The sequence below is a fragment of the Eublepharis macularius genome, chromosome 8 (assembly GCF_028583425.1).
Source record: "Eublepharis macularius isolate TG4126 chromosome 8, MPM_Emac_v1.0, whole genome shotgun sequence".
Classification (NCBI taxonomy): domain Eukaryota; kingdom Metazoa; phylum Chordata; class Lepidosauria; order Squamata; family Eublepharidae; genus Eublepharis; species Eublepharis macularius.
In genome coordinates, this window is record NC_072797.1 from 133,981,708 (window position 1) to 134,002,655 (window position 20,948).

At 43.3% G+C, this 20,948-nt stretch overlaps 2 protein-coding genes across 2 annotated transcripts in view; one reads left to right on the plus strand and one right to left on the minus strand.

Annotated features, from left to right (window-relative positions):
- Positions 1–5,272: 5,272 nt before the first annotated feature.
- LOC129335182 (purpurin-like) lies at positions 5,273–17,896 on the plus strand. Its single transcript, XM_054987622.1, has 5 exons — positions 5,273–5,392; positions 6,353–6,489; positions 8,146–8,258; positions 11,294–11,506; positions 17,745–17,896. The coding sequence occupies exons 1-5, from the start codon at positions 5,273–5,275 to the stop codon at positions 17,894–17,896; spliced, it is 735 nt and encodes a 244-aa protein (XP_054843597.1).
- Positions 15,344–20,948, minus strand: part of IDUA (alpha-L-iduronidase) — a 105,659-nt gene continuing 100,054 nt past the window's right edge. The window contains exons 14-15 of the mRNA XM_054986429.1: positions 17,698–18,053; positions 15,344–15,989 (exon numbers count right to left, since the gene is read on the minus strand). Coding sequence (XP_054842404.1) covers positions 17,956–18,053 — 98 coding nt within the window. The 3' untranslated portion in view covers positions 15,344–15,989; positions 17,698–17,955. The remainder of the gene's footprint in view (positions 15,990–17,697; positions 18,054–20,948) is intronic.

Sequence of the window (20,948 nt, forward strand, 5' to 3'; positions counted from 1 at the left end):
GACAAGTATTCATCCAGCCTCTTCTTGAAAACTGCAAGTGAGGGGGAGCTCACCACCTCCTGAAGCAGCTGATTCCACTTTTGAACTACTCAAGCAGCCTGAGAACACAGCCTGAGAACACAGCTGTCTTATCTCCTTCCTTTGAAGCTCCCAGAAGTGACCTTGCACTGTCTGAAATGTTACAGCTTAATCTTATGCCTTTTATCCTGTCTAGCCATATGTATAAACCCTGGAAGAAATTCCCAGGCCATTTCTCATGCAAATCTGTGGTCTAGGTGGGAGGGGGGAAATGAGCAGGTATTTAACAACATCAACAAAAACAACATTCAATTTATATACCGCCCTTCAGGACAACTTAATGCCCACTCAGAGCAGTTTACAAAGTATGTCATTATTATCCGCACAACAAAACACCCTGTGAAGTGGGTGGAGATGTACCCTTTTCAAGTTTCTATTCCTGTCAAGGAAGCATGTACTGCTTAGATGCTTTCTTGCTTCTGAGTAATTCTATGGACATATATATATATGGAAATGATTGGATTTCTGAATAAAACCATTTAACCAAGAGCTCGGACTTCTTGTTGCAATGGTACACAGACCTGCCTACCATATCCTGTCACCCATAGCCTGACACCATGTTTCTCTCCTTTTGCCGTGTTTTTGGGAAAGCCCAGAGAACTGCAGATATCACCAAGGCACCTCAGTGATACAAGCTTCCTGGTTGGGATCCTCCCCTCCCCTCAATTACATAAAAGCCATGTGTGTGTTTGATAATAGCAGTCCGGCTCTCTGGTGCGAGGATTACTGGTGATGGTTTTTACATAATGGATTAGCCACAGTTAAGCATCTTATTGAAGTCCTGGAGGGAAAAATGGTAATTAGTGCCTTTCCAGACCCCCTTATTTAAAGGCTGCTAGTCTAATCCATTAACATATGAACCTCTTTGGAACTGCGAAGGAAGCCAGATACCGAATAAATTGCTGAAGCTCTTTGAATTGATCAGGTAGGTCTCTCAATGGCTATACGCACTCTAAATTTTATGCCATTTTACTCCTGCTCCACTGAGAAGTCTAGCTGCCTGGGGATTCTTTAGAAAGAAAATCCCAGTTCTTTCGAGTGCATCCAGACAACATTTTAAATGTGAAATCTGATAATCAGGCCTGGCGGCAATGGAAGTAGTATGCTTTTATGACACAGATAGTATAAGCCATTTTTCATGGTCATACATGGTCATACATGGTCATACTGTTTTTAGATACAGTATAGTCCATTTTTCTTTTGAGAATATTTCTATCTCCACCTCTCCAGACAGCCTGTTTGGGGCAGCTTGATAACAGGATTAAATGACACATTTCTAAAAGGCATTTGCAAATTAGGCCCATAGAGTGGTTTGTGTAGGGCTGTTGGTACTTTATTTATTTGTTTTATTTGGTGGTGTTGGAGAGTGCTGTCAAGTCATGGCTGACTTATGGTGACCCCTGGTGGGGTTTCCATGGCAAGAGGCTTACAGAGGTGGTTTGCCATTGCCTGCCTCTGCAACCCTGGTCTTCGTTGGAGGTCTCCCATCCAATTACTAACCAAGGTCGACCCTGCTTAGCTTCCAAGATCTGATAAAATTGGGTTTGTCTGAGCTATTCAGGTCAGGGCATGTTTTATTTATACCCTGCTGTTTTCCCCAATGGGGACCCAAAATGCCTTATCATATCGTTCCCCTCTACTCCATTTTATCTTCACAACAACACTGTGAAGTTGGCTATACCAAGAGACTGCGATGGACCCAAGGCCACCCGGTGAGCTTCCATGGCAGAGCAAGGATTCGAACCTGGTTTTCCCAGATTCTAGCCCAGCTTTCTAACCACTATGCCTTGCTTTTTTTAAAAAAAAAAATTATTGGTGAGCATAATTTCAAACAATATTTCAATCAAACCCTATCTGATTAAATCTAACCTAATCCCCACCCTTTCCCCCCTCCTTCTTGACTTCCAACAGCTTTCCAACCCTCTACCCCTTTTATTACTTAACATATCCTATATTAAACAATCAAGCATCCCTACATAACAATCCTTACTCTAAGCCCTAATTACTCTATAATCTATACATACTATATTAATTTTACTGATATTTCTTCCCAAAATTAATAACATACTTATCAAATTAATTTTACTAATACTTCTTCCCATAATTAACAGCATACTTCTCATATCTTATACTTAACCATAATTCAAACTTAATGATAGTTAAGTTAATATTCTAACTTAATAACCACTATGCCTTGCTGATGGTAGGAACTCTTCCACTAGCAGTTTGAGGTGTTAGAGTATTGGGGAAACTCATGGGAGCACAGAGCAGTGGCTGGGCATGTCCTTTGCCTACAGAATGGTGCAGGTTCAGTCCCCAACATCTTCAGATCCTCCTTTTCCTAAGCCACTGAGAGAACCATCACTAGAGTAGGGAGTACTGAGAGGCAGAAACCAATGGCCTGACTTGGGATACGTTCATATGATTCTGCTGTTTAAGTAACTTAATGCTGCATCAATCCTTTGGAAGGATTCCAGGGTCAGCACAGGATTCTGCATCCATAGTAGCGTTCTGGAGCTGGATTATAGAAATCTCTTTATTTTAAATTATATGTGATCCGTCTGTTAGCTGCACTTCCCCCTTCCTTCCCCCTAGTCCCAATTAATACTCTAGCTTGACGCCCTGAAGTGGCTTGTCCTTTCTGGCAACCTTAAAGCAAAGGAGATTCACATATATAATTGAATTCTCTGTGCAGATCTCCTCTGTTGGAGGTGAACAGAGGCAGGTACATAATCTGTCTGTGGCCCGTTCCAGATGGTGGAGAGAGCGAGCAGACATTTGCCCCAGAACAAGGAGGGGCCCTCGACTTCTTTTTTTTTTTTAATTTTAGCAAGACATTTCTGTACTGCCACTTTTCTCCCAAAGAGAGCCACAGGCATTTCTAAAATACAAAACAACCAGTTTAAGAGCCGGACTTCAACTGAAACGCTGGTGAGGCTCAAAACTGGGGAGAACTTGTCCCCCCCCCCATTTGTAGGTGCCAAATAAGCAGCAAGGAGTTGTTTCTGTAACTGAAAAGGCATGAGGTGGGGGGAGAAGAGCTCCTGGGGCTGCCCTACCGTAGCACATGCGCTCTGGACCAGAGCCTTGTAGGAGTTTTTTTTAAAGAACTACAAATGCTTCTAAAATTGCATTGATTGCCACACGATGGACCTGTGGCTGCTGTCACTTGTAGTTTGGATTTAAGTGATGCAGTTAAAATAAAATGCAACACACACATCTCCCGGGCAGGTCTGAATTAACTGAGCTGGCTACCCCAGGCTCAGGTTGCAAGCCACAGATGAAGGTTGGCTTCCTTTGTCTCACACCTCTGGGTGTGCTCAGACTAGGCACCTGCAACCAGAGAAGATGACAAACTTAGTCCAAGTGAAGTTCAGCTGCGGATAGCAAGCTAGCAGGATCTTCCAAACTCCAACCCCCCCCCCTTCAATTGAGTCTCACTTGCCAGAAGGATAGTCGAGGCGTGGAAGGAATTCCATGCTCTGTCAGGTTAAGGACATGCATCATGGGTCTAAGAACCTCCAGCTGTAATACAGCAAACATCTGGATCTAGGTAAAATCCAGTTGTGCTTCATTGCTACTGCACTGTGTTGATACACTTATGCTTTCCCATCTACACTGTGGTGCATGAGGAAGTAAGCTTCTTTCTCGTGCTATAAATTTCTAGGTGTCAATTGGCAAATCAGCGTTTGGGCTGCATCACATCAGACAGCAGAGAGGAGCTCATGAGGTGGAGTCCTTCTCCAAACTATTTACTTACATCATGTATAGTCAAAAGCATCCCCTGTTCATAGAACATCTCCTCCAGGCATCTAGTTTTCTAGCTTTGTTTTCTCTGAAGCATCTTTTTTCTGCATAGAAGAGCATTTTATTGTGCGATCCCATCTGCAGCCCAGACGCGAGTTTACTCAGTGTGAACAAGGCCTTTAAATTGCGTCCAGTTGCATGCAATCCGAGTGTCAGGCCTGGCTAGGGGATTCTCTCAGACTCTCCACTTCATCCAACACGGTTGTATGTGTTAAAGGTCTTTATTTAGATAAAACTCCCAGAAGTGCACTGTTACATAGTAATTGCCTGGAATGCTGAAGCAAAGTCTTCCCTGAGAGGTTATACCCCCAAGTCCCCTCCCCGCAGTTCAAACAAGTCAGTTGAAGTCAGTGAAAGTCCAGAAAAAGATGTAAAGCTGAATATCTCAAGGTTGGTTCCCACATTTTCCCGGCTGTACTGATAAGACCTTTTAGCAAAGTGTAGCCAAGATCCAGTAAAGGAAGAAAGCCACACTATAGGAAGAAAGCCCATCCCCCCCCCCCCCCGCCGTAGATATACATTCACAGATATGGCAGGCAGGCTGGCTTGCCTGCCTGACATCTAGCTGGATTGGGCCTTGGGTATTTATCGACAGAAATGGTGTGTGTTAGCCCCAGAGACTAATTTATGTGTAAACATGCACAAGATTGAGATGCGAAGGTTTCAGAATTAGTGCTTTAAGGAAGAGAATTGGTAGAGGAAATTGAAAGGGTATTTACATTATTGATGCCAAGGAGCATGAAAGTCATTAGCTGTGGTTCATCAAAATATAAAGGATGTCCAAAGCCACAAACAGAAATTAACTGGGCAATTAATGAACTTGATTTCTGACTAATTTAAGCTGCCATCTCTGCTGGGTAAATGCAAACAGGATAATCTGTGTAATTGTCCTCCTGTTATTGTCAATAATGAGAATGTTCTTCCAGAAAGCAAAAAATGGAATATAAATTTTTTTCTGGCCCTCATCATACGTGTGTGTGACTGGTAAGCTCAAATTTAACACGTAAAAAATGGATTCTGCTCTGGTCGGTGTTTGCTTTTGAAACAGTGGTATGCTATGACTTTAGCAGTAATAATCTGAAGGCTCCCGCTTTTGTTTGATAAATATACTTGCCTATGATCCAAAGGGGCTGTGTTCAGTTTTATATCACTGCCCTATCCCTTGAGGATAACTAGCATAGTTCACAGTTGGGGATAACTTGGTGCAGACTGTTAGATTTTGCAGTTTTTCAGAAATGTGGATTCCTCTAGTAAAATGCATTGGCTAGGGCTTGGGTAAATATAGTCAATCGTCACAGCAGATTGTCAGAGAATGAAAGCAAAGTAGTTAACTAAATATGATCCCCCCCCTTTTCTCTAGAGCTGAACAGCTGCGCTGCCTTACAGAATGAGACACACACAGTGCACATTCCTGGTGGTTCTTCTTTCCATCTTTGATGACTGCTTGGCACAGACTTCGTGTGCAGTAGAGTCTTTCTCTGTGAAGGAAAATTTTGACCCCCAGAGGGTAACTATGAACACTTTCTAATCTGGAGGGCAATTCAACACTCGTTCAGGGCAGATCTGCATGTATGGCTCCCAAACCTCCCTTTTTGCTTTGTCAGATACGCCACAGTGTTTCGTAAATATTTAAAGAACATATCTCAAATATTTAGAACTGTCATCTCCGGTTGTAATTTTAATCTACCTTGTAGGAATCTTGTTTGATAGTTTAGGCTCGGAACACACGTTATCTGCAGCAGTGCGGAAACCATTGTGGCATGCCGGCTCCTGCATCACTTCTGGAAACGTTTGAAGGACGGCCATCCTAGGCATGGGACCAATCATGTAATTGCAGCTCGGCCTGAAGTTGTACAATCCAGGAGCTTCTTTTGTCACTCGACTCTGTATAAACTGGTCCTCAACTGTGACTCTCTCATGGAAGAATTCCGAGAGACGGAGGCCTGAATCCAGCACATCAGCTCCATTCTCTTCTTCCTGCTCTGCAGCCTTGAGTACAGTATTTTGGGGGGACATTTTGGGTTGCAGCAGCAGGAGGAAGCAAGAAGGTTGGAAATAGTTTGTCCGTGGAAGTGTGCTGATGGATCCAAGCCACCAGTGGATTTTACACCTCAAATAGGCCGTTTTCACACTGCTTACCGGCCACAGAACATCCGTACCGAGCTCCCGGAACAACAGCGTCTTCCTGGTACGATTTCACATGAGAACTGCTGTTCTCGCACAAAATCACACCAGGAAGACGCTGTCGTTCCGGGACCTCGGTGTGATGTTCCATGCCCGGTAAGCAGTGTGAAAAGGGCCATACTACTTAATTGACAGTTCTAACATTTGGATTTTGGTTAGCACGTGGCTTGCCTTGAGGTTTAGGGGATCAGATAGCTGGCTTATCATCTCCTCCCAGGTCTAGTTGTAATCCAGCTTTCTGCCATGTCCCTCCTGCTAACTTTAAATGTCTTGTTGTTTTTAGTATGCGGGTAAATGGTACGCCCTGGCTAAGAAAGACCCAGAAGGCCTATTTCTACAAGATAACATCTCAGCTGAATACACAATCGAGGAGGATGGCACTATGATTGCGTCTTCTAAAGGCCGAGTGAAGCTTTTTGGGTACGTCATCAGATGGCCAAGAGGAGGCAACGACGGCTTCTAAACATTCCCGGGTCACCTGCTTCTATGACATAGGCTTGGACCCTAAAAAGTGCCAGCAGAATTGCACTACAGGAAGGCAACATCTCTGTCCCCTCCCCTTTCACTCCAGCCTTGTGTGACCCCTGAAATTGTGCTTCTGCATTATCACTGGACCCCGAGAAACAGTGTGGCAGTAGTCAAGTGGGAGTCTATAGCAGCAATAGGGAATCAGTCCAAATTTCCCTAGCTTCCTTTTTAGCTTTAATACGAAGGAGTGTTCAACAATTATGTATCTCAACCTGCAGTTTGAAATGGTATAGATCAGCAACAGATGTGTGATTGGCAGTGCAATCCTTAACAGATTTACACTTTACTAAGTCCATTGAAGTCAATGGGCTCAGAAGGGTATAATTCTTTTAGGATTACAATGCCAGTGTATTTGGCCTCTTGGCAATTGGTTAGCGTAAAGAAAAGGAAGGTAATAAATGCAATAGTTTAGGGGACCAGCCCAAAGCACCTCGTGGGTTGGTAATGAAACAGTCTAAAGCCAGTTTGCTAAAGCAAGCAGTCTTAAATTAATGTGGAGATGCTTAGCAAGATTAGCAGGAAGAGGTAATTTGGGGAAGCAAGAAAGTGGAGAGTCAAGCAGGATACTTACAAGGCAATCCAATGCATTATGTTCAAGGCGATACACAATCCAACGCAATTACTCCAATCTTAAACCCATTGATTTCAATGGATTTAGAGTAACTCAGCATAGGATTACGCTATTAGTTTGGGAGACCAATATTCAGGACTGGTCTCTTGCATTGATCTGGTTGCACAGGAACGATATGGCTGCTGGCTCTTTTACACACCATTCCAGCGAGAATATGGAGATCAAGTGGATGGACCAACGATTTTCCAAGCCATTATTGATCCTTTCTGTGGGTGTGGTGATGCCAGTGTGAAAAGTGACCAGGGTAGCCTTTTCCATGGGATCTCAGTGTTAACAGCTGAGAATGCCAGAGATGTCTAACTTACACATCATAGTGAAAGACCCCATGTAGGTGTCTCAGCTGAGCGTGCAAAGCCAAGCCTGGTCCATACACGTAGAAGAATGCAGTAGGGCTCTGAGGTTGTACAGGGAAGGGAGCTACTCCAGGCATTGAGCTGTGCCAGTTTTTTGAATGCAAAAGCTTCCCTGCAGATGCAAACAAACTAGATAATCTGAGCTGTTCTGCTTTGTATTTATGGGAATTTGTATTCAGAAAATTTTGGACTGCACTTGCGGCCCACAGTGGCCCAGTCTGTTCTGTCTGTCCAGGTCCCATTCTGCTGTTTATATCAAGGCCGATGCATTGTGTTCAAAGTGATACACCAATTGTGATATATCAATTGGTTCAAGTGCTGAGCACAAATGCATGAGCCCTTGCTGTCCAAGACTACAGCGTGCCATTAGCTTTGAAGCTGAGCATACTTGTGTAAATGCAAGCAACATTGCTGATGGGTCTGTGCTGGTGTTGGCCTCCTACAACACAGTAGGCTAGGTTATGTCAGAACTTTTGCTTCATAGAGGCAATGTAGAAACCAGGAAGGGATGCAGGGGGATACTGCAGCAGGCTACCCGTGTGTTCAAATTCCTCTTGGTTTCAGATTCTGGGTGATCTGTGCAGACATGGCGGCCCAATACTCAGTGCCTGACCCCGCCACACCAGCAAAAATGTTCATGAATTATCAAGGCCTGGCCAGTTATTTGTCCAGTGGAGGTAAGAAAGACATCACTTGCTTGTGGCTGTAACACAAAGGAAAAAAGAGTGTGTGGTGTTAAACCTAGAAACAGGGTTGCCAAACGTGCCCTGGGGTTTCCCTGGAAATACTACTGATCTCCAGACCATAGATATAAGTTCCCATGGAGAAAATGGCAGCTTTGGATGGCAAACTCTGGCATTGCATCTCCACTGAGCTCCTCCTCAAGAACTGTAGGAATTTCCTAAGCTGGAGTTCAGAAAACGACTTAGATGTGCCTGAGAACTGTAGAATGAGGCTGAACAGAGTGTCCAAGGTTCCTCCAGACACTACCTTAGTAGCATGGGAGCTGCTAAGCCATTAGGAAGGAGGGACAGAGAGTTGGCAGGCTCTTTCCCAGAAATTTCCTCCTTTCTTTGCTGGTCAGGAGTGTGTCCAAAAGCCAGCCCTCCTGAGCTTCCATGCATTGTGAGGCTCTGCACGCAAGTTCCATTTTTATCCTATAGCTTGAGGGTGGTGGTGGTCATGCATGCAGTGAGGCCTGGGCTTAGAAAGCTTCACATTAAAAAAATAAAATAAAATGGCCACCAAAACCATGCCCGTAAATACAATGAATATATTGCAAACATCCCCACATCCCCAGATAGCATCCGTTAAAATCACAGAGTTGGATGCAGCAGTATTTTCCATCGATGGAAAATATTTCTGTTGGATGTACTTGGATCACCAGTCCTGCTGAAATCCAAAACACTCTTTGAAATGTTGCTGCTGGAGAACAGGGGGGAACACACACACACACACACCCCGGACAGCATAAGCTCTGCAGTGGTTCAATTCCCCTTTCCTGTTAACAGAAACTTCTCTCTGAATCCAACCCATAGTTAAGAAGAGGGATGCTGTGAATTTCTCAGCAAACCTGTTTGGCAGACAAACCGACCTTGTATGACACTCACTGCTGGGGAGAGAGCAAAGTTTCCCCTGCAGGAGATCAGAAGCTGGTCTCTCGTCATCTGAGGGCCAAGCTAGATGTGCAGGTTTTTAATGCGCTTGGTCTGGGATCCCCAACTCCAGTTCCCTGTGGCTACAAAGCAGCTTTGGGGAGTACCTGTTAAAAATAAAGCAGGCCCTAAAGGGCTTCAGAATGCCTCCATGAGGGGAGGAGGGGCTCCCCCTCCCAAGCTGTTTCCCATGTCAAAATAGCATGGAGGAAGGGTTTCCCCCATTTTTTTCTGCACCACGTGTATTCTGTGCACGTGGAGCAGTAAAAATTGGAGGCGGGAAGAATCCTCCCATGCTATTTTAACAGGGGAAATGGCTTGAGGGGGGAGGAAGGAGCCCCCCCCCCCAGAAGCATTCTGAGGCCATTTGGACTCTTGTACTTTTTAACAGCCATTTACTTTTTAACTGCTGCGGAAACCTGAGCTCAGCCTGGGAAACCAGACCCAGCTCTTTAAAAACCTACACATCTAGCTTGGCCCTTTGTGTCGGCATCTAATGGCTGCAAGTAGCCTGTTTCTGCAAATACACACAAAGAGATTGCAAACTGCCAGACAGCCAATTAATTGGCTGCCTGCCACTGGCACACGGGAAGTGAGCCATTCTGGCAGGTGTTTGAGCAAACCTAGTTAAGAAGGAAACTCTCAACTCCTACGTTACTTAAAAATTTAGTAACAGGATTCATAGTCTAAATACTTTCCCCAAAATTAGTCTAATATTTACGGTGTTTTATTATTACATTTTCTATTACAGTGATTCCGCACACATTGGATAATGCACTTTCAATGCACTTTATCAATCGTTTGAGGAGGAGCTTTTGTTCCGCACACAAAAAAATCCGTTCCAAATGATCTATAAAGAGGATTGGAAGTGCATGGAAGTGTGTGGAATCAATATTAATCTCATATTTGGCAAATCTGTTACTGATTCCTATAAACCCAGTTCATTAGCTGTCTATCATATCCATGAAAAATACATAACCATGCTTCTATTGTCCCAGCACTGATGATCATACCCTCCGTACATTTTAAATATTCCCTTCCTATAGCATATCAGACAAGTTAACTTCACACAAGTTTAAAACCCACCTCTCATTCTGTTGCCTTAGGCATCTCCCTCTTTCTTTCCCAGTACTGCATCGATACAGAAGGATTCTTCATTTGTGAGTCAGTGTGGTACAGTGGGTACAGAAATGGACTAGGAGCTGGGAGAACCAGGTTCGAATCCCCACTCTGCTGTGGAAGTTTGCTTAATGGCTTTGGACCAGTCACAAACTCAGCCTAGCCTACCTCATAGGGTTTGTTGTGAGGAAAAAAATGGAGGAATAACAACAACAACATTAAATTTATATACCACCTTTCAGGGCAACTTAACAATAGAGATGGGCACGAACCAAAATACGAACCAAAGTTTGTGACGAACCAGGTTGGTTTGTGGTTCATGAACCGGGGGTTCATCAGAGCCCATTTCTGATGAACCACCACAAACTTCAGGCTGGTTCATTTGGTTTGTTTTTTGGTTCATCACTGCAGGACAGCCTGGCGCCAATCAATCAGTTTCCTAAGCAACAGGGGATGGACTTCCTGCAGACCTTCTGCTGACACGGAAGTGGCCTTCTGCTGGCCCAGAAGTGACGATTTGCTGATCTGGATGTGACGTTTTCATGAACCAAATGAACCGGTTTGTGAACTGGGGCAGGTTCGTGAAAGTTCGTGGTTCATGAAATGTAACGAACCACAAACCAGTTTTTTTTCTGGTTTGTGCCCATTCCTACTGAACTCAGAGCAGTTTAGAAAGTGTGGTTTTATTATCCACATAATAATCACCCTGTGAGGTGGGTGAGGCTGAGAGAGCTCTGACTGTCCCAAGGCCACTCAGCTGGCTTCAAGCGGAGGAGTGGGGAATCAAACCCGGCTCTCCAGATGAGTCCTGTGCTCTTAACCACTACACCAAAATGATGCAAGTTGCTTTGGGCTTCGATTGCGGGGAAAGGCAGGGTATAAATGAAGTTAAATATAAATGAATACATCTGATTTTTGAACTTTTGGTATGTTCCCAGGTGACAACTACTGGGTGATCGACACAGACTATGATAACTATGCCATCACTTATGCCTGCCGAAGTCTGAAAGAGGATGGCTCCTGTGATGATGGCTACGCCATTATTTTCTCTCGCAATCCTCAGGGCCTCCCCCCAGCCATTCAGCGTGTTGTGCGCCGAAAACAGGAAGAAATCTGCATGTCAGGCCAGTTCCAACCAGTGCTACAATCAGGTATGTTGAAATTCTGAGAAGGGATGCATTACCCGGCCCAGGGGGCTCTAGCTCCAAAACAGCATTGCAGGCCTTAGACCAGACCAGGTATGTTCCTTGCTTATTATCTTGTGGGATTGGTTCAATGAAGAGGAATTCAGCTCATCTGCCAGCTTCAGGCTTTGATAACTGAGCAATGGCTTTGAAGCTGGGAAGGATGAATCCCGCCGTTTGTTTATGCATGGGTAGGCAAACTTTTCTCTTTACAGGGACTTAAAAAATGAAGAACATTTCCCATTACAAAAAGACCCCTCAGAGAAAACAAAAGACAAGAAAGTCTGGGAGAGCTTCAGCTCTACCAAGCTGACCCGTACAGAATCCTTTGGTTCTTGCCCTCTGGTCCTGCCCATATTAAATACCTTCAGAAGGGGCCGGGGGTCAGCCCAAATGGACCTCAGCTACTGTTAGTTTGCTGCCAGCAAGATCTTCCTCGTTTCCTATCTTGAACATTTAACAGATGCTGTAAAAAAAACATTAGAACACTGTCTTTGAGATCTAATGGTAGAACTTTGATACTGTACTTTGCTTGTGGACTGATATCAATCTATTGAGCCTGCATTTTAAGATTTTAAATTTGCTGTGCCAAGTATCCATCTAGTTCCACTCTATTCCTCAGCAGTGGGTTGCCAGATACTCTCGGGAACTTCACCAATAGACAGCCATCCCTTGTTTTCCCTCAGCATTTGATGCACTGATATTTAGTTGCTGCCTCTAAATACGGAGATGCCATTCAGCTAGCAGGGCAAATAGCCATCAACTGGCACATGCCATGAATATATATCAACTTTTTAAAAAGCCACCTAAGCTAAAGACTTTTGTGGTGTTGAATTTTGTTTTTTATACATCTGCATAGTGTGAAGCTGAAACTTTCCTTTGTCTATTGTGAACCAACTGCCAATCAATTTCATACAATGGCCTTGAGTTCTAAAATTATGAGGCAGAAAAAGCTTACCGTTTTCTCTTTCCACACTGTTCGTACTTTTCCTATAGCCGGCATCTGATTGAGACTTTGAAAGACAGCCAAGCACAGTGTTTTGATTGCGTCCCATCGCTGATATTGAATGCTTATTTATTTTGCTTTTCACCACAGGAGCTTGTTAAAAAAAAATCACACCACTTCCAGTCCAGAGCTGGTGCGGATTCCCAATCTCTGCGTCTTGAAGTTGTTCTTCACTTTCATAGATTAGCGCTTCTTCTCAAACACTTCTTAAGTGCTTGGTTTTCTTTTTGCACTTGGGTGCAACACAGTTGTGTACACTCAAAGAACTGTATTGATATTTGTTAATAAATGTTTTTAAAGAATCTTTTAAATTTGCTTCCTTGAGCTGTGTTCATGTGGGCAAGGCTGTAGCGTGGGAGGGGTTCAGCAGCCTTTTGTATGCAGGGCTTTTTTTCAGGGGGAACGCGGGGGAACGGAGTTCCGGAACCTCTTGAAAATGGTCACATGGCTGGTGGCCCCACCCCCCGATCTCCAGACAGAGGGGAGTTGAGGTTGCCCTCCGCGCCGCTCAGCGGCGCGGAGGGCCATCTAAACTCCCCTCTGTCTGGAGATCAGGGGGCGGGGCCACCAGTCATGTGACCATTTTCTCCAAGGGCAACCCACTGAGTTCCACCACCTCTTTTCCCAGAAAAAAAGCCCTGTTTGTATGTCATGTTTACATAATTCTTCCCATTAAAAAGCCAGAACTAGGTTCATTTTTATTTATACTTCTCTCTTCCCCACAATGGAGACCTAAAGTGGCTTATGGCACCATTTCCCCAACCTCTTATTTTATTTTCACAACAACTGAACTGTGAACTGTGAAGAAGAGTGACTGGCCCAAGGTCACCCAATGAGCTTCCGTGACAGAGTGGGGATTTGAACCTGGGCCGCCCGGATCCTAGTACTGTGCTGAAACTGCTACACCACGCTGCCACCAAAAATGGCAGCCCCGTTTTGAGAACCGTTCTCTCTCTCTTCAGCGTAACCTGTGTCGTCATGTGTGGAGTAGTGGTTAGTATTCCACCCATATTGGATCATCTTCATTAAAACCTGTGCTCTCCACCTAGAGCAGAAATACCTCTTATTTATTTATTTAACATTTCTATTCCACCCTCCCTGCCAGCGGGCTCAGGGCGGATAACAACATATTAAAATACAATAAAAAATTTGTTTACATTAAAACAGTGTATTAATACACGTTTAAAACAGGATGGTGGACAACCTTCACAGCGAGGGTTAAGATTTTATACACCCCTTTTCAGGCCAGCGGAGACCCAGCCTCAGCCATGTGCCCGGCGAAACAACTCTGTCTTGCAGGCCCGGTGAAAGGATAGTAGGTCCTGCCGGGCCCTGATTTCAGCAGACAGAGCGTTCCACCAGGTGGGAGCCAGGACCAAAAAGGCCCTGGCTCTCGTCGAGGCTAGGCGGGCCACAAACAGCTGTTTGTCCCCTGATCGGAGTGTCCTCCGGGGAATATATGGGGAGAGACAGTCCCGTAAGTCTTAATACTTCTTCCTCAGATATTATAGCCTCTGTGGTTGAAAAAGGGTCTGTGGACAAATGTTCGTACTTCAGAATGCTCACCTCAAGTCACATATTGCTCATATCGCTCAATTTTATGTCCAAATCCTTCTCTGCTACAGCTTTGACAACCACTGTATCCACCCCCCTCCCCGACGTATGGTAAACTTTATGGCTGATCCTATTGCAGGATCATTTCTAAGTGGGGCAGGGAAAGACAATAACGTTTCCCTTGTTTTAGGCCACTTGTAATTCTTCCTCAGGATCACTTTTACCTCAAGTTTATCAGGAAGCATTTTAAAAACAGTTACACAACACTGGTGATTAGAATTTTTTTTTTGGCAATTTAATGTATTGTGGGTTTGGACATCATCAAAACAGTAACAATCCATATATACAAAAGCGCAGCAATTCACCCGTACTGCAGCAGCCCTCCACTTCCCCCCTCCTGCTGGAAAAGGGAGTCCCCCATCACCAAAAAGGAACATTTCAGGGGGCATTTGGGGTTGCTTCAACGAAGAGGAGGCATGGAAGTTGCGGATCAGAATTCAGACAGGCTCGAAGCCTGTATGTGCAGACCTCTTGATTTTTGTAGCAAACCCACTTTTCTCCCTTCTGATACCTTTTCCTCCCCTCCATTTTACTGAAATAACACCTCTGTAGGATTGGGCTGATTCTCACAAGCATGTAAACACATTACTTGGTACTGGTACCGCTAGATGTGGACTAATCCTGACGGAAAGTATTTGTTTTTGAGGTGATGTCAGAATATGAGAAAACTGTCTGGAGTGCTTGACTAGCAACAGCCATTTCAAAACACAATTACCATTTGATGGTACAATTGCTGAATGAATATGCATGTATATGACCTCAGAGGCATGTTAAGACGGGCCTTGCCCTGCTAGCACTCCACATCCCAACAGATCAGGATCAAGGGGCTGATGTTCCTATTTAAAGATGCTGCCTATCTTACTCCCTTCTTTCTGAGACTCTCTACACAAGACACCTCAGTGCTTGTTCGTCAAGTGTAGGGAGACGCAATGTTGGTTGGGAAGTGTAGTTTAAAAAGAAAAAGCCAGTGGAGATTGCTCCTTGTTAACTTCATCTTCCACTCCTGGAAGGCTCTGTTAATTTCATCTCTCCAGTCTAAAACTCCAGCCTGTCTGCCACTTGCCCAAGGTACTCCCCTGAGAACCAGGTACACATGTGCCCTTAGGGTCCCCCCTCTCCGCCTCTCACACTTCAAGAACATTCACTGGAAGGAAGGAAGTTATTGCAACAGATGAATACCAGAATTGAAACAGATACCTTTAATAGCTTAAATCATGGGTTCAGCCAGCAATTTTCCAATGGCACAAAAGGTGGGGGTTATCACTTTTCTCCTTTGGTAGTCTTGGCACCATCCTTCCATGGTGCCATGAAAAGACACTTTTAATTGATGTGGAAAGTTTAACTCTTTCAGCTCCTGTAACTCCAAACTGCTGCCTTTCTCCCAGGACCCTCTTTCGGCCAATAGCGTGTTAGAATGCCATGCTGTGCATGGCAGTATTTTGTGAAATGAAGTATTTTATAAATACTCCTCTTCCCCCAATTCAGTTTACTCCTCTTCCCCCAATTCGGCCATCTGAATAAACGTGTCCTGTGTCAGAAGTATCAGTACTCACTAGCAAGGGCTTCCCGGAGGATTTTCTCCTTGCACAAACATTTGGTTGTGCTGTTGGTGCATTCTCAGAAAAGATGGACGGCTCAGGTTGTCAAATGGTGGAGACAGTCCTCCTTCAATAACTATCAAATTCCAGAACGTGGCAGGTGGAGTGTTCTCCTCCCTCACTATAGATTTGGGGAGGGAGGTGTTCCCTACTGGGACCCCCATTGATCCACACGGGACTCAGACTCATCACGGCAATCCTGGTGTCCAGGACCAGCCCTCGATGTTTTGTCCTAACAATGAAACACAAAACACAAAACAAAGCAACCTTAGTAGCAAAATGCAGATATCCCAGTGAACCCACAACTAAGGTAATATGAACACCATTTAACAATTTATAAGATTATATAATTAATGAAAAAATCATTCCTATTAATACATAACAATTCATTTAAAGTGACTAAGTGCAAAACAGCGAACAACAATGAAAGTAGATTCTCCTATAGTACACTGAAAATCACATTAACGATATTGAGACAAACGGCCAAACAGTAATAATACAAGCAATCAATACAGATAGTACATTCACAAAAGTTTGCTTATACGCAGGTGTGAATAGATCCAGACAGTCCAACAGGACCACCGGAAAGATCCAACAAAGTTCAAAATTACTCAGGTTTCTTTACCAGTATTATGTATTTTCTTACAGACAAACAAATTAAAGATGGCAAGCTTCCAAGGCAGTAGACTCAACAAGGAACCGGTCATCAAGAACAAACTTCATCAGGGGTGCGCAAGGCCAGGAAAAGGGTGCATCTGGCTGCCGGTTGAAAGTTGTTACGCGTCAGCACGGTCATGATGGTAGGGTTTGTTTGACCCCTGATGAAGTTTGTTGCTCGGAAACAAGTGTCTTGATGACCGGTTCCTTGTTGGGTCTACAGCCTTGGAAGCTTGCCATCTTTAATTTGTTCGTCTGTAAGAAAATACATAATACTGGCAAAGAAGCCCGAGTAATTTTGAACTTTGTTGGATCTTTCCGGTGGTCCTGTTGGACTGCCTGGATCTATTCGCACCTGCCTATAAGCAGTATTATTACTGTTTGGCCATTTGTCTCAATATCGTTAATGTGATTTTCAATGTACTATAGGAGAATCTACTTTCATTGTTGTTCGCTGTTTTGCACTTAGTCGCTTTAAATGAATTGTTACGTATTAATAGGAATGACTTTTTCATTAATTATATAATCTTATAAATTGTTAAATTGTGTTCATATTACCTTAGTTGTGGGTTCACTGGGATATTTGCTCAGTGTTTTGTCAGCTGAGCTGCAAAGCACTCATGCCATGCACATGCATGCCTCAAAGAATCATAGGGTTGGAAGGGACCTCCTGGGCCATCTAGTCCAACCCCCTGCACAGTGCAGGAAATGCACAACTACCCCCCTCCCCACTGCCCCAGTGACCCCTGCTCCATGCCCAAAAGATGGCAAAACATCTCCAGGATCCCTAGCCAAACTGGCCTGAGGAAAATTGCTTCCTGACCTCAAAGTGGCAATCGGCATTACCCTGGGCATGTAAGAAGGGGCCATGAGAACTAAGCGGTGATGTAACCCTTCCTGCCCTCCTTCTCATGATCTGCCCAGGCTCACAGATACAATGCAATAAGCAGGAGTGGACTGACCATTTAGCTTACAGAGAAATTTCCTTGTGGGCCAAGCCCCAACAACTCTGCCAGCACCTTATGGACCACTAGCTTAACCATTGTCTTCTCCTGCCCAGCTGCCATTTTGTAAGAGGAGGCACAGGGTGAGCCAATGAACACTGTCGGTGCCACTAAGTCCAGTGGCCCCTCAAGTGCTGGCTTGTAGCACCACAGAGGCTGCTCAGCTGGACTTGTTCCTGGGCCATTTTCCCTTCCCAGTCCACTCCAGTCCATTCCTGATGACAATTAACTGATTTGCCACTCCAGCAGAATCCAAAACCTGATACGCAAGACACCCACCTCGTTTAATGGTGGGGCTGGCACTGAATGGCCGTCCTGTTCAGCAGGAGCTGGAGACAGCCAGTGCAAGAACCTCAGCCTGCCAATGACCACATGGGATAGCTTGGTTGAAAGTAGCCGGCTGAAGAAGGACGACATGGGGATGTTCAAGAGGCACGAGAGAAGCTGCCGTAAGAACTGTAGCTTGCATTTTGAATGATCCGTTCGTCAGCAGACTTGAGACTAATTTCTGGCTTGCCTATAGGACATTCTCAGTTTTTAAGAGTCCTCATGGTAGTACACTGGCAGAGAAAACGGGCCTCTCCTGTTCCAGTAGTCGATGGCGCACACTCTATAAAATCCTGTGACGCTTGTTCCTACAAGCAAAGCCAAAGATGTGCAGTTAAAAGTCATGATGTGCTGACAAGGTTTAGAGTCCTGTAGGAAATATTATTATACTCAGGTGAGATTAAAGCATGTTCATTTAAAAAAAAATTATGCTATCTTTAAGCATGATTTATATAACTTCTGGTGCCAATGATTTTGCTACAGCTTCTGATCCTGGAATACTGCATCATCAACAAAGGGACAACTCTACACTCCATAATTATCTACATGAAGTATTTTCCCTCCAAATTTAAAAACCTGTTTGAGGTGTTGGGACAAGGGCTTTATTTATCTGCCTGTATCTTGGGGATCCCAGGATCTAAGGAAGGCCTCTAATGATCCAGGAACTGGGATTCTCAATTCTGATCTGCCACTATTGATGAATTCAACTTCTCAGCCCCAAACTCTATGAGGCAAATTTGTTACCTGTGCAGTTTTTGAGAAGTTGAATCTGTCAATAGAAACAAGCAGGAATCTAGCATTTCATGCCTTAAATCCATCCCTGCACTTCCTAGGAAGCTGTTTCACTAAATAACTCTGAAAGTGCAAAAAAAGTTGCACTGAAATCTACCCTGAATGAGCTTCCAAAGGGCCCTTGGGGGGAAACCATTTTGATCCTGCCATCCCTTGAACTGCTTTTCAAAAGATGCCCCTACAGAAACCTCTAACTGCTTTTTAAATTCCCTCCAAATTTAAAAACCTGTTTGAGGTGTTGGGACAAGGGCTTTGAAAAGATAATGGGTTTGATCCCATGGAAAATATCTGCACACACAAAAGGGGAGGGGAATTCTCCCCTCATGAGAGTTCCAAAGCTTCTTTCCAACTGGTTGTCCATCATTACCAACAAAAAAATCTCTGGTTTCAACTGGATTCTAATCTTCAAAATCTTCTGAATTGATTATTGTATCTGCAATCAGAAACTCTTTGCTTTCTTACATGTCCACCACATATGAAAAAATGTCCCTTCTTGTTTAGCACATTTCCAACATACATTTGAAGCACCCTTATACATTCTAACCAATTTTTCAGGAGTCATATACCAACAATACATCATCTTATAAAAACTTTCTTTGATACTAGAGCTTAATGTAAATTTCAACCCCCTTGTCCACATATTTTCCCATTGTTCCATTAATATGTCATGTCCACATTTTTTGCCCATTTAATCATACATTCTTTTACTTGCTCTTCTTCCATCTCAAACCTCAACAAAAGTTTATACATTTTAGAAATAACATGTTTATCATTTGTACAGAGGGCCATTTCACATTCAGTTTTAGATTGATCAAAGTCATAGTGACTCTTGTCTAATTTAAATCTCTCCGAGATTTTCATATAGAGAAACCACTGGCAAGTGTGCCTTTCTGCTGCTAAGTCCTCTCTTGATTTAATTTTAACTTGGCTTTGAGAAAATTCCCATAAATCATGATAAGTTAACCATTTGGGTGGACTCACTATTTCCCTTTTAAAATGAGCTTCTTGCAATGACAACCAGAGAAGTATTTTCGAACACAACTTAGGTTTGTATTTATCCAATCCGCTCAAAATGGCACACCTTACATAATGATTATTAAACTCTGCATTGGCCTTAACTTTGTCATACCATAGGTACACATGCCACCAAAATTTTAAGTCGTGCCCTTCAAGGTCCAATAGTCTTCAATTTGTTAACATTATCCATTCCTTCATCCAAACCAAACAATTGGCTGCAAAATATACTCTCAAATCTGCTAGACGCAAACTAGCTCTTTCCTTTGTATCCTGTAAAACCTTAAGTTTAACCCTTGTCTTTTTGCCTTGCCATATAAATCTCGATATATCCTTCTGCCATTGGTTAAATGGTGCCTCAGTTGTCAATACTGGAATTGCCTGAAATAGGAATAACATCCTAGGTAAAACATTCATTTTAATTGTAGCTATTCTTCCCAACAACGATAATTGAATCTTATCCCATCTTAACATGTCCCTTTTAATTTCATTCCAAGTCTTAATATAATTATTTTGGAATAACATACAATTCATATTTGACAGAGTAATACTCAAGTATTTTATCTTTTTCTCAATTTTAAACCGTTTTGCTCTCCAGTTTCATTTGGTCCTGTATTTTCATATTTTTAGTTAACACTTTGGTCTTCTATTGACCTTAAAACCAGCCAGTACATCAAATTCTTTCAATCTTGTCATTAAGGGTTCAATTCCCTTTAAAGGGTCCTCCAAAACCAACACCAAATCATCCGCAAAGGCTCTTATAATTTTCCTGTTTCACCTTTAAACCTTGAATTCTTTCATCTTGTCTTATGCTCCTGTTAAGAACTTCAACTACCAGTATAAATAACAAGGGTGACGATGGGCAACGTTGTCTTGTACCTCTTTGTATTCCACATAGTTTGGTTAACTCTCCATTAATGACTATCCGTGCTGTCTGGGATGTATAAATAGACTTAGTCCATTTTATAAAATTGTCTCCAAAATCCATATCTTCCAAGATCTTAAACAAAAATTTCCATTTTAAATTATCAAAGGCCTTCTTGGCATCTAAGAAGATCAAAGCAGCTTGTCTTTCATTATGTTTTTCCGAATACTCCAAAATATCCAATACTATTCTTACATTGTCCTTCAGCTGCCTCTTAGGTAAAAATCCACTTTGGTCTTCATGAATAATGTCCTGTAGGATACTTTTAAGTCTTCCTGCCAACATCATGGCAAACAGCTTATAGTCATTGTTTAATAATGATACTGGCCTGTAATTTCTTGTCAATGTCTGGTCTTGACCTTCTTTTGGTATAAGTATTATGTTGGCTTCCTTCCACGAGTCTGGCATTTTACCTCCCTCTAAGATAGAGTTCATCGTCTTTTGTAAAGGCTGGAGGAGTTCATTCGCAAAA

Excerpts from the sequence above, each read along its gene's own strand:
- LOC129335182 (XM_054987622.1), top strand. The coding sequence starts at position 5,273 with ATGAGACACACACAGTGCACATTCCTGGTGGTTCTTCTTTCCATCTTT. Across the intron at positions 5,393-6,352 it reads AAAATTTTGACCCCCAGAGG|TATGCGGGTAAATGGTACGC; the intron begins GTAACTATGAAC and ends TGTTGTTTTTAG. Across the intron at positions 8,259-11,293 it reads CAGTTATTTGTCCAGTGGAG|GTGACAACTACTGGGTGATC; the intron begins GTAAGAAAGACA and ends GTATGTTCCCAG.